Raw genomic sequence first — 13809 nt, 5'->3', positions numbered from 1 at the left:
ACATAGGTTGTTATTACTGTCAGTATTTCTCTATTATTATTGTCCAAGTTAACACTCACTATTTCTACTTCTCCTTCTCCATATTTCACTATTTTTGTCTTTGCCTCTTTTTTTTTTTGTCATTATCATTACACTGCCTCCTTTACCAATTCAGTCTCTTTTCCATATATTGTAGTTATTGTTGATTTGGGTTTTCTTTTAATTTTGTTTTCGTTAAACACACTACCTTCGGGTTTTTCTCTTTTAAATAGTCTTGTAATCCCAGTTTTCTGTGTATCAGTCCCTCTATGTTGGTACATATCACATTTAGTCTTTCATCTTTACTATTTTCTCAATTTTGTTTTCATTTATTTCTTTACCTTTAATTACCATTTCTTCACTGTCTCCCAAAACTCTTGAAAACTTAGTTTTTCTTTTATTCTTAAGTATTTTTTCTCTTTAGTGTCTTCATACCTTTCTTTCAATTTTTTCCATTCTTCATTTTTGTTCTTAATGTATTTATCCTTGCAATCTTCTACTTCTCTTAGTTTGGATGTCCTTTCTAACATCTCTTCTGCTGCTTGTTGTGATTTTGGTCTTATTTTCATAGGTCTTGTTTTGCCTTCCAGATAATGTCCACTTCTTCCTTGAATTTAGTGTTATCATCATCATTTGGTTTCTTCAATAAATTGTTCACCATTTTTGTTTCTTCTTGATCTCTTTTCAATTTGTATGTTATATTTTTCTCCTTTATTCCATAATCTATAACACTTTTCTTATCTGCTGCATGTCTTACTAGATCTTCATTGTTTTTCAATGCCTTTACCACTTCCTTTTCTACATTTTCATTTTTTCTTTTAGTTGCTTTTCAATCATTTCCTTGAAGTCTTCATTTGGCTTTTTATTTTTTTTATTTTCCAGCCTTTCACTTCCTCTATGACCTTTCACTAACTCTTCTTTCAAATCTTTATTTCCTTTCATTACTTTTTCCATGTTGTTTTGTAATTTCTGATTTTTTTTTTATATTTTGTTATTCTTTCACTCCCATTTCCCCCGGTTCTGATTCCAGCTTGAAAATTTCTCCATCTTTTTCCTAATTTCTTTTCCAGCTTATCCTGAAGGGATTTTACCACTTCCATTATTATTTTCATCTCTTGCTGTTCTGCATCACTTTTTTCACTATATCCTCACCTACAGGACCACATTCACTCACTCAGACCCTATAAACCACATCCCTAGGCCTTCCTGATAATGCTTTCCTTTTCCAGGTCCAGTTAATGATGTGTTTACATAGTTGTTTACCTAGTTGTGAAATACAGGACAAGAGCCACACTAGGCTCGTTCCGTCCCGTTTCCATATCGACTTTTATCTGTGTGTGTGTGTGTGTGTGTGTGTGTGTGTGTGTGTGTGTGTGTGTGTTTTGTTTACCTAGTTGCTTACCTAGTTGTGAAATACAGGACAAGAGCCACATTAGGCTTGTGCTGTCCCATCTCCATATCGACTTTTATATAGATTTTCTTTAAATTTATGAATTGATTTTGCCCACACAGTCTCATCCGTAAGTTCATTTCACACTGTTATACTTCTGTGGAGGAAGCTGTGTTTCTTGATGTCTCTTCTGCAAACAGTCCTTTTCAATTTCCTTCCATGTCCACGTGTCTCTTGTATCTGGTTTTATGAGGTCTTCTCAGTCCAACTTTTCCATTCCTTCCAGTATTCTATATATTGCTATCAAATCACCTCTTTCCCTCCTTTCTTCTAGTATTGTCAGGCCCAATCTCTTTAACCTTTCTTCATAATGATACTCTCTTAAACTTGCAGGGATTCTAGTTGCAGCTCTCTGGATTCTTTCTAACTTTCTTGTATCCTTTTCCAAACTTGGCGACCACACTAATGCTAGGTACTCCGGTCTCAGACGTATCATCATTGTTATCGTTTTTTTTTATTTTTTTATTTTTTTTATCATATCTTCATCTGTATAGGAGAATGCTATCTTGATGTTTCTCAGCAGATTATATGTTTCTCCTATAATTTTGTTTATGTGCTTCCCAAATGACAAATTATCGGTAATAATTACTCCTAGGTTTTTTCTTCTGATCTTATAGAGATTTCCTCATTCCTTAAGTAATAGTTGCCAACTGGTCTTCTCGCATTTTTTCCAAACATCACACTACATTTTTTTAGCATTAAACTCCATGTTCCACCTCAATGACCATTCATTAATCTTAATTAGGTCCTGATTTAAAGCATTGCAGTCTTCTTCATTTGTTGCTTTCCTCATAAGTGTAACTTCATCAATAAAAAGGTTCATGTAACTTTCTACAGTTTGTGTCATATCATTTACATAAACTGTGAACATAATAGGTGCAAGTACTGAACCTTGCAGGACTCCACTTGTTACTGTTCTCCAGTTCGACCTGCTGCCTTTAATTACTGTCCTCATTTCTCTTGTTTGTCAAAAAAGTCAGTCATCCACTTTAACAGTGATCCACCGAGTCTTACAATTTTTTTCCAATTTCCATATTAGTCTTCTGTGCAGAACTTTATCAAATGCTTTTCTCAGATCTAAGTATATGCAGTCAGCCCATCCATCTCTCTCTTGCACTATATCTATTACTCTTGAGTAGAAACTTATCAAATTCGTAACACAAGATCTTCCTTTTCTGAAACCCAACTGTTTCTCTGTTATCACCTTGTTTTCTTCTAGGTATTTCACCCATCTGTTCTTGACCTTTTCACAAATCTTCGCCACCACACTTGTGAGTGATACAGGTCTATAATTTAATGGATCTTCTTTATTTCTGGTCTTGTGAATTGGGATAATATCCACCCGTTTCCAATCTGTGGGTACTCTACCTTTTACCAGGGTGGTGCTAATTATATTGTGCAATGCTGAGGCTAATTGTGAGCTACAGTCTTTTAAAATCCAACTCGATACACGATCAGGACCCATTGCTTTCCTTACATCCAGGTCTTCCAACATATTCTTTACTTCTTCTACTGATGTTTTAATCTTCTTTAGGTTGGTCCCTTTTTCTAACGCTGTCCTCTCACCTCTGAAATAATTTTCCTTATTAAACACAGAGTGGAAGTATCTGTTAAACACTTCAGCCACCTCTTTTGGGTCTTCCATTGTCTCTTCTCCAGATTTTACCATGCTTATTTCATCTTCACTCTTTAATTTTCCTTTGATGAATTTATAAAATAATTCTGGTTGGTCTTTACATTTCTCCACAACATTCTTTTCAAAATTTTTCTACTCATCTCTGTAAGTTTTGACATATTCATTCCTCTTCCTTATATAATTGTTCCACAGGTCCAGTCACTTGTTTTTCTTCCACTTGTTCCATGTTTTTTCTCTCTCCAATCTAGCTGTTGCACATCTCCTGTTGTACCAATCCTTTTTGAAAAGGTTCTCTGTTGATCTTTTGGGCACTCATTTCTGTACTCCCTTATTATAAATGTCCAGGAAAGCTGTCCACTTTTCCTTTATGTCCTCCTTTTGAATAACTATGTTCCAATTCATTTCGCTGAAATACTTCCTAAGTTGTCCAAAGTTAGTCTTGCTGTAGTTTAGCCATTCTCTTCTGTGGTCCTCTTTTCTTATACTGAGGTTATTATCCATAGCTGTGAACTGAATCAACACATGATCAGTTTTTCCTATTGGGTTTATGTATTTAAGGTCTACTATTTCTTGTCCCTTAGTGAAAATTAGATCGAACCTTGAAGGTGCTTCATTTCCCCTAAATCTTGTGTCATCTGTAACCCATTGTGTCAAGAAATTTTCATTAGCCAGGTCTAGTAGCTTGTTCCCCCATGATGACTGCCTTCTGTGGTCCAATTCTTCTAAGATACCTCAACAGTTAAAGTCCCCTATCATGAGTATATTGTCATTTTCTTCAGGCAGCTCTGCCAAATATGTCCTTGTGTTCTTAAGCATTTTCCTGTATTCATCCTCTCTCCAAGAGTTGGAATAGGGGGAAACATAAGTCACCACAATGTTACGGTATCTTCCCATATTCTATCTTAAGCTTATTTTCAATACTTCTGCCTCCTTCACCCCTTATGTGACAGATTCCACTAATAAATCCTTCCTAACTAGAAGCATCACACCTCCTCTTCGTTTATTCTTTCTATTTCTCTTCCAGAAGTTGTATTTTCCTTCACCAATATTTGATATATCCCCTTCTCTTGCCAATTTTGTTTCAATGATTCCCATGATTTCCGGTTTCTCCTCTTTTAGATAGTCTTCTAGTTCCAATACTGCCAACATTAGTCCATTTATGTTTGTGTATGCTACTTTTAGTCTTCCCCTTCCACATTTACTTCCCTCCTGTACCACTTTCTCAACCTCATGTCCATGATCCTCCAAAAGAACTGTTTTTTCTCCACCTCTGATAGTTTTCCATTTTTTTCATTTGCTTCTTTTCTTAGTTCATTTATAATATTTCTCTCATCTCTGCATCTGTATTTTTTTATCCACACTTGTTTGTATTCCTCCACCTTGGCTAGTTTCCAGGACTTATTCAGTGTTTCTTCAGCTGCCACTTGTGACCTAAACCTTAGTTTCAACATACCTGCCCAATCTTTTTAATTTCTTCGATCTCTCCAGTCAGGTATTTTTCTTCTTGTAATGTCTCCACTAATTTTTTCACACATCTCTTTTCCTTCTTTTCTCTTTCAGTCCTCTGAGGAGTATACTCTTCCTTCAGGCCGAATACCACAAGTATTTTTCTTATCCACAGTGTCTCTCACCAAGTTTTCTTTCTGTTTTATAACTTGAACAACTTTTTCTGTTACCTTTGTTTCATTTTGCCTTGGTTTGTTCCTCCACAATTTTCCTGTTTTATGTTTAACTCTTCCACTTTGCCTTCATATTCCATTGATTTCTTTTCATATAACGTTAGTTTTTTATGTAGATCGTGGTATGCAGCTTTCCACACCCCCTTCTTGGTGATCAAAGTTTCAACCATCTTCTCCATCTTGTCAAATCTATCCTTCATTTCCTTCATTTCGGCTTCCAGTCTGATAATTCTCCTCATCATTGCTTCCCCGACCCTTCGGTCTTCTTCCCCAAATCCCAAGAAGTCTCTCTGTCTTGCCTTTGGGACAGTCCCCATTGGTGTAAGCAACATAGTGGGTACCAAAGTAGCCCCCTCTTCACTGCTCATTATAACAATTTAACTGCTTTCTACAAAACACTTTTGAAGACGGGACAGCAACGAGTAAAACCTGTGTGAACTCTCACCTCTGTATTTTCACTAGGGCAGCTCTCAGCGACGTAGATGGCTGGATTTTTAGGAGCGCCTGTTTGCGTTGACTTCTCTGTCCGCCATGTGTGTGTGTGTGTGTGTGTGTGTGTGTGTGTGTGTGTGCGTGTGCATGCGCGCGCGCTCGTGCACGTGCATGTGTGCGCGCGCACATACACACACACACACACACACATACACATACACACACACACACACACACACACATTTGTTTTCTTGTTTGTGAGTACTTTGCTTCAGCTATCTCCCTTTGTAGGGAAATCAAGTTGGTATAAAGTAGATGAGAGACTGATATCATCATGATTATTAACATAGCAATTGTTAATTTCTCATTACTTGGAAACTGAACCAGTATCAATTTCTGTCTTCAGGCAAGGGTGACAGTGTCATTCGATACTTTGAGATAACTCCTGAGGTGCCATTTGTGCATTACATCAACACCTTTCAACTGCCAGACCCACAACGAGGCATAGGAATGATGCCCAAACGAGGTGTGGATGTTACCACCTGTGAAATCACTCGTTTTTACAGGCTCAATAACAGTGGCTTTTGCCAGATTATCACCATGACAGTTCCAAGAAAGGTCAGTATTTCATATATTCACATTGAGGTGATGAGATGGATTCTCCTTTAGATGGTTTTAAGTAGTGGATATATTAAATGTTTTTATAATTTATAGGAAATACATCAATATAAAAAAACTTATAAAAAATTTTATTGCATTAAGATGACTTTTGAATTATGTAAAGGAATTGGTATGTAAGTTATTTAATTAATATAATTGTTGTAGCTATCACAATATCATAATGCATTGGACAATAAGAATCATATACCCAAAATATAACAATATTGATGCCATTATTTGGTAAGAACTATATGATGTAGTGTATTGTTATCCTACAGTAAAACCTCCTTGATATGACATTCTTTAAGTCAAAACTGCACATAAATTGGCAAGGCAACAAAATATTCAATTAAGAAAAGGATTATTCATAAAGGTGATTTTAGCAAAACTTTGTAGTCAGCACCATGCTGACTTAACCGAGTCAAGCCTGATCAAATGTGGCATGAAGTATGCAGTGATAATATTGTGTTGATTATGACGGTGTTAAGAAGAGCTGCTGGTTTTTATTGAAGGTCAAGAGGTTTAGCCTTAGCAACAACACCTCCCTGATGTGGTCTTGCCTACAGTTTATATATGTGGTATGATCTACTCTCTTGTTTTTCTTAAATATTACTTCATTTTCCTTGTACTTTTCTCTCTTTTCTTCCAAAAACTGTATTTCTTTCATTTCATTGTTATTGTTATTGAAAAGCTCACCACTAATCTGATCTTCATTTTCTATATACAGTTTTTGTAATTTATCTGCTTGTCTCTTCTGGTCTTCATCCCTTGTCTTATCCTTTTTATCAGTCCATTCCCTTTTGAACCAAGCTGTTGCAGATAAATAAAATAAGTTTTGCATACTAGCAGCGGCTTGATAATATTGGTGTGTTTCTCACATCAGTAAGATTTAAATATGAGAAAAGTACAAGGAAAATTAAGTTATATTTGAGAAAAACAAGAGAGCTGGTTAGGCTGTAAAAAAACACTGTAAGCAAAGGAAGTTGCCATTACAAGGGCCAAACTTCAACCAACACCAGAACCAGCAGCCCTTTACATCATGTCCTTACAGCAAAGTGCAGGAAGAGGCTCTAGAGGGAGAAAGGGTATGCAACCGAAGACTCTGAGTCTGCAGGAGGGATTTCCAAGGAATTTTAGTTATATTTCACGTTAGAATTGTAATACGTCAGAAAAGGCTGAATCCCTATTATTCTGACTTATAGAGCTTTGTACAGGCAACAATAGCCAAGAAAGACACGAGGCTACTTCACGATTTGTTCGTCATTACTGCTGATGATTATTATTATTTGTTTATATTCATCATGTATGATAATGGGATTTTTAAGTAAAATTAAGGGCTTTTGGTGAAATCTACTGTAGCATATATAATATATAGTCTTTAGCATAGTGATTTTTTTGTGAAATAATAGGAGGAAATATTCTCAACTCCCTACTCAGTATACATTTCTTTATTAAGTATTTTTCTTATACTGGGGGTATGTCCTGGGGTGCTTCGTGTGCATTATATCAATCTTCACTGTAGTTGTAATTTAGTAGTCATCTCTTTAACTGGTGCAATATGAGCTGCAACTTTTTAAGGAAAGAGTAGAATTAAAAGCTTTTGTTTTAAGAAGTGCAAAGTCATGTTTTTCACTAGATAACTTCTTGCATCAAATTTTTATGTTAATCTAGCACTTACTTTGTTGGTAAGAAACATATTTTTATATTCTGCAATTGCCTAGTTAGAGAAGCCTTATTAACTCCTAAAGGGTGGATTAGATGACAAATGTATCCTTGCAGAACATTTGCTGCATTGGGAAGTTTTGCCCCCCAAATAAGGTCTTCTTTACTGATGCCCTGTGTGGAAATTTCAGACAAAAACACAATAGTTCAGAGTGTATTTTCATCACCAATCTTTCCTCTAAACAGAAGAAATTGGAAGTCCCTCAGTTGTAGCACAGTGGAGATATGGTGTTGGGAAAAGGAGCTTCTGGCAGTGTTGGGCAAACTTGTTCGTGTGAGTGCAGTTGACTTTGGACTTGTTCTCCCGCTTCACTTGGTGCCACATCTTGGCCAACCACACAACATGCATTTTGAAAAGGGATCTTATGATACCACCCTCATTCAGTGCTTTTTATTGGTCAACTTAGTGCACTTCCCAATGATAGGAGTGGAGATACAAGGAACTCTAGTTATACTCCCTTCATCCATGCATCTGGACACTGGAAAATAGTTATTAGCATATACCTATGGTCAGTTATGCACTGGGAGTTGGAGGAAATGTAGGACACTGGTGGTCATCAGCCATCAGACACAATGATTACATTACAGAAATACAAATCTTGGCAGAAGAGAGGAGGATGGGAATTCCTGCATCCTGCCGTCCTCCGAGCAGGCAGAAATTCCTGCCACCCATCCTTTAGGGGTTCAAAGTGTAGTATTACTTGTGCTTTTAATTGTTGCCCAGAAGTATGTGAAACTTAATTCTGCAAAAATGGGAATATCAATCCCATTACAGAGTAAATAATATTGGGCTTGTCTAAAAACTTGCCCAAATATTAATTTGACATATTAGTAGAAGAGTATGTTTTCTTCCAAATATGTTTTGGTTATATTAAGTGAAGCTGAAATGCTGAAAAGAATTGCATGAGTTAACATGTAGAGGAGTGTGATCTGCGTATGTAAAAAAGAAGGAAGAGGAAAAAGATGATTTTAATGTTATTGTGTGAATTGTGTCTGTCTTGAATAAGTATGTTCATATATTAATCAGAAAGGAGGGGAAAAGACATGATTATTACAGCATTATTATTTTAGAGGCATATTTGCTATTTTTACATGAGTTCTTAGATGTGGAAAATTTTAATTTTTAAGTTGGTATGATTGCTTAAAAGAATAATGTGGTGTTTTCCTGATAACAGTCTGAGCTGTTCCAAGAAGATCTTTACCCAGACACTCCTGGAGACATTCCTGCAGTGACAGCAGAGGAGTGGTGGGAAGGCCAAAACAAAGATCCTATTCTTATGTCCCTCAAAGGTGAGCAGTTTCATTCTCTGTTTTTGGCATTGATGAAATTTTATTATTACTGTCATGTGATGATCTTTTAATGAATCAACTTTTCCCAATTAGATGGATACCAGGCAACACAAAAGTCAGAACTAAAGGTGACCAAGAAAAAGACCAACATTCTAGATAAAATGCCACCCACTGGGAAGGTCAAATCTGAAGAAGATGGTAAAGCCACGGCAATTTCATCTGAGGCACTTGAAAAGGTTACAGAGGTGAGATTTTGTTTTATGTGTAGACATTTGTTCTGAGAGACCACCATAAGAGGTAATAAACAGGCATGTTGTATGTATTTGGAAGGCACAGTGCAGTGAAAGATGGGATCCCTCACTATATGAAAGTTCAAGGGAAGGAAGATTAATTTCTCTCTAGTCTGAATGGTTGTGTCAGTTAATGTTCATGGATGTGGTACAGGTGAGGCTAGAAGGGAGGTTGAAAAGGATTTTTTATGACAAGTTGGATGTGACAGCTGTGTGCAAAATAAAAATATAAGGAATGTATGAATTTGATTTTGGAAGGATGAGTGGAAGATCAGGTGTCAAGAAAGGAAGTGTGAGAAGAGAATTAGATTTGTTGGTAAGCTTAGACTTTTATCTGAAGTTGTTGGAATGGAAGATTTCAGGTAGGATTATGAGTGTTTGCACTTATGAAGTAATAGTGTAGTGTGGAATCTTGATTGTTAAGAGTTGGGATGCAATTCCCTCTGCAAAATTGTGGGTGTTTGCTTAAAAAGGAAAAACTATTCAGGAATTTTGTTCTGTGCCAGTATAATGAATTAATTCCTTCCAAAACTATTGAATAATTTTGTAATGTGAATACTGGAATTGCAATATAAATTGATTTCACCTTTTGTTTGACAGGTCTCTAAAGTCAATGATGACTTAAGAAAAAGAATAGATGAATTACAGACAGAGATGAAGAAGTTCAAGGCTGTGTTTCTGAAGCAGGAAAACCGTATTCGGACACTTGAGAACAAGGTATCGGAGATGAGTGGTTCTGGAGGTACCAATGCCTCCACGCAACAACAGCAACAGGTCAGTTTCATCACAAGAGTCTTTGTATCTGTCAAAACCTTTGCTGTAAACATTATTTTCATTATTGTTTTACTTAATGCCATCTATTATTACTTCAGATATTTGCTAGGTTTTCCAATTATGTAAATGCAGGAAATTTAAAGTGATCTTTGGCTATATTTCTATGGAAAATAAAGTCCATGCATATTGGAAATAGTAACATATCCTAACATTCATTCTTTGTAACAGAAGTTCTGAGCAGGTTATGAATTGCTCATCTAACCAGATTACCTCCAAAATGAACTTAGAAATATGTTTGGGATTGCCTCAATGAAACTGATTCTATAAAAGAATCAAGAAAATGCATTTTTGTGTGCCTTGTTATCAATAGAACTTTTATTAGTGCCATAAATCTCAGTTTTTAGTTGATAGTTCTATTGTAAAAATTAACATAGTTTTAACATACAGTATTATATGAGTATTTTTTAATGATCGTTAGTGATGAAGTATGTTAGTCATTTGTATATATTTTTTTTTTTTACTTATTTTAGTCATGAGAATGAGAGGTGTATAAAGGCTTTTAGAAGGTTGTTTACCAGTCTTTAAGAACATGATAATAATATTTTAGTGATGTTAAAGTGAGATATTCGCTTGTCTTTCATCTTTTAAGGTTGATTATATAGGTTTTACAAACTTGTTGAAAATAGCTGATTTTCAAGGAATTTAGATCCTAGGTTAAATTGGAATATATATTGAGTGATTGGAAAATACTGAATGGGGTTAAAGGATAATATGTAAAATGTAAAGCTGAATTGCGAATTCACTATCCTGCCTTTATTATTCACTACAGAATGGGATTCTATTACTTAAAACAGAACAGGACAAAAAAAAAAAGATTTCTTGTTATACTATTATAATTATGATCTGGAACTGTAATGTGCAGAATGGCATGCACACTATATTAAATAAATTAGGGATCCTGTATGCTATGACAAAGCAGGAAAAAAAAGGAATAATGATTTAAGTGATTCAGAGATTATATATATATATATATATATATATATATATATATATATATATATATATATATATATATATATATATATATATATATATATATATATATATATATATATATATATAGACACACACACACACACACACACACACACACACACACACACACACACACACACACACAGTGGAACTTCGGTTACCGAATGTCTCCCTTTTCAAACCACTCAGTTTTCAAACAAAATTTTTAACTCCTAATTGTTCCAGTTGCCGTACCATAATTCAGTTTTCAAACAAAGTTACTTGACTTCAAATACTACAGGATGTAGTAAAAGCAGCCTTTTGTTACTAATTTATAGTTTCTATAAAAATTTCCTTCGTTTTTATATATTTAGAGGAGAGACACAGAGGGTAAGACAGTAATTCAGTCTTTGAAATAAGTTAAATGTGATCCAGTTGAAGAAGTTGAAAAACTTTAATGTAAACAAACAAGGTTTGGCACTCAGGAGTTATCTCGAGCCTCCTGTGGCTCTCTCTGTGATCCATGCCATAAAGTACTGCACAACTGCATTTTCCCAGTAGTTTTTCCCAGGAGCAAGATGTGTTATGATCACCTTAATTTTGACAGTAAGTTTGTTGCTCCTTTCTGTGTCACTCTGTAAGGCTTTCCTCACTAGATCAGTGACAAAGACCTGCATGGTCTAAACAATATCTTTTGATGAGTTCTATGCAACTAAGTTCATTCAGTACATTCTTTCTGGATAAAAAAAAAAAATCTAAGCTGGAGATGTTGTGGAGCAGCCATCTTAGCAATGTGAGTGCTGGCCATCACCCGCTAAGACGTGGTGGACAGGTGTCTGAGAACGGATTAATCTATTTTGCATTGATTCCTATGGGGAAAATAGTTTCAGTTTTTTAACATTTTGAATTTCGAACAGCATTCAGGAATTAATTAGGTTAAAGAACCGAGGTTCCACTGTGTGTGTGTATAAATATATATATATATATATATATATATATATATATATATATATATATATATATATATATATATATATATATATATATATATATATATATATATATATATATATATATATATATATATATATATATATATATATTTTGGTGGATAAGGTGACTTTCAGATAAGACAAACCCCAAATTTCAGTCTGCATTTAATGTTTTAGCTGATATCAGTGTTATAAGACAACACCCAAACTACTGAACCAACTTTGATGAGCTTAGATCAATGAGCATCAGACAACTGAGACAATGCTATACTGTATTTGATGGCATATAAGATGCACAAGCATATAAGATGTACCCCAGTTTCAGCAGAACATATTCAGGAAAAAAAAAAAATTATATATTTAAGCATGTAATGTTTAAAGCAAGCCAACAGTACAGCTGAACAAAAAGCAACTAATCACAATAGTAAAAATATCCTACGTGATTGCAGTAATAAAACGGCCACACCTAGTCACAAAGGCAAGACAAAGAATGCAGCCCAGCTGCCAAAATGTCAACAACACATTTGGTGCATCACTGAACAGGGCCACGTTTTCATTTTCAATATTTTCTTACATAATATTATGGTTCAAAAATATGATACAGCACCCTTGCCTATAATACAGCAGTGTAAATCTTCAGGTGTATGGGTAGAGGAAATTTCAAAATTAAATCCATGGGAGGCCTCACATTTGCATATAAGATGCAGGGTGATTTTTTGAGCCATTTTTATGAAAAAAAAAAAAAAAAAAAATGCATTTTATATGCCGTCAAATAGGGTACCAGTAGAATGAACGAAAGTACCATCATCTTCAAGTGCAAATCTGAGCCTAAAATAAAACCCCCACCAGGTGTTTTTGTACATTTTCATGAAAAAGGATGGATGGACGAAAATGGTGTAAAGTTATGTGCAGTATGATCTGTTTTCCTAAACATAAACAAACACTTGCCTTGTGCCACTTGTGTGTGTCAAGCTGTTGGCTGTAATCTTTTCCTATATATCATGTTTCATTGATTAGATACACTGACATTCTTGAATTTTTTTCTCAGTATATGGACTTTGTCCCTATACAACATTGCAAGCTGGAGAGATTTATCTTTGCTCCAGTTGGCTTTCCTTTGTTGCTTAGCTTGGGGATACCTTGAAGACCTTTAAATAGCTCCTTCTGCTTTGGGAAAAACTGGGGAATATTCATGCAGCCTCCTGCTTTGTTCATATACAATGCCAACAGGGTTGTAGTTGTACTACATTAAATTTTGTTTACACACTTTTTCAACAGGAATATGTTTCACCACATTTTCTCAAAATGGATTCCTATTTTACTGTGTCTAACTTCCCCAAAAGTTGTAATATAAGGTTGTTGTTTATTTACAATGGTATTTTGCGTAAAATTTTAAGGTCATTGTTTTCGTATCAGATGTGTAGGGCGACCAACTTTTTGTGTCTCTTTTAGGATGATTCAAGTGTTGCCTTATTCGCCGAAATATGCCACACACACACACACACACAGATATATATATATATATATATATATATATATATATATATATATATATATATATATATATATATATATAGTGTATATTATTGCATCTATACTGTGATCAACCTCAACTAGCTAATAATTTTCTATAACAAAGGATATAAAATCTTAGTTTTATGTAACATTCTTGCATGCCATGTATTATGCTTCTCTTTGCAGAGTTAACAAAATGCAGCCATAATATTGTATGAAAGACTTTTAGGTGTATAAGGGAGTGTGATAGTTCAGGCAGTCATGTCTATAATTATAGTAGAGCAACTCTACTCACAGTAGGGTTTTTTGGGGGATAGCTCTCCATACCAAGCTCACT

The 13809-nt window shown here is 34.9% G+C and overlaps 1 protein-coding gene across 7 annotated transcripts in view; it reads left to right on the top strand.

The window, feature by feature from the left end:
• LOC135102786 (coronin-1C-A-like) overlaps positions 1 to 13809 on the top strand; it is a 106695-nt gene that overhangs the window by 63452 nt on the left and 29434 nt on the right. For all 7 annotated transcript variants that reach the window (XM_064008302.1, XM_064008299.1, XM_064008297.1 and 4 more), the window contains 4 exons: positions 5622 to 5833; positions 8773 to 8887; positions 8981 to 9132; positions 9778 to 9951. In XM_064008302.1, the coding sequence (XP_063864372.1) occupies positions 5622 to 5833; positions 8773 to 8887; positions 8981 to 9132; positions 9778 to 9951 (653 nt within the window). The remainder of the gene's footprint in view (positions 1 to 5621; positions 5834 to 8772; positions 8888 to 8980; positions 9133 to 9777; positions 9952 to 13809) is intronic.

Source organism: Scylla paramamosain, chromosome 8, assembly GCF_035594125.1.
Source record: "Scylla paramamosain isolate STU-SP2022 chromosome 8, ASM3559412v1, whole genome shotgun sequence".
In the NCBI taxonomy this organism is placed as follows: domain Eukaryota; kingdom Metazoa; phylum Arthropoda; class Malacostraca; order Decapoda; family Portunidae; genus Scylla; species Scylla paramamosain.
Note: the sequence above shows the minus strand (reverse complement) of the source record. Positions and strands in the feature narration are given on the sequence as shown.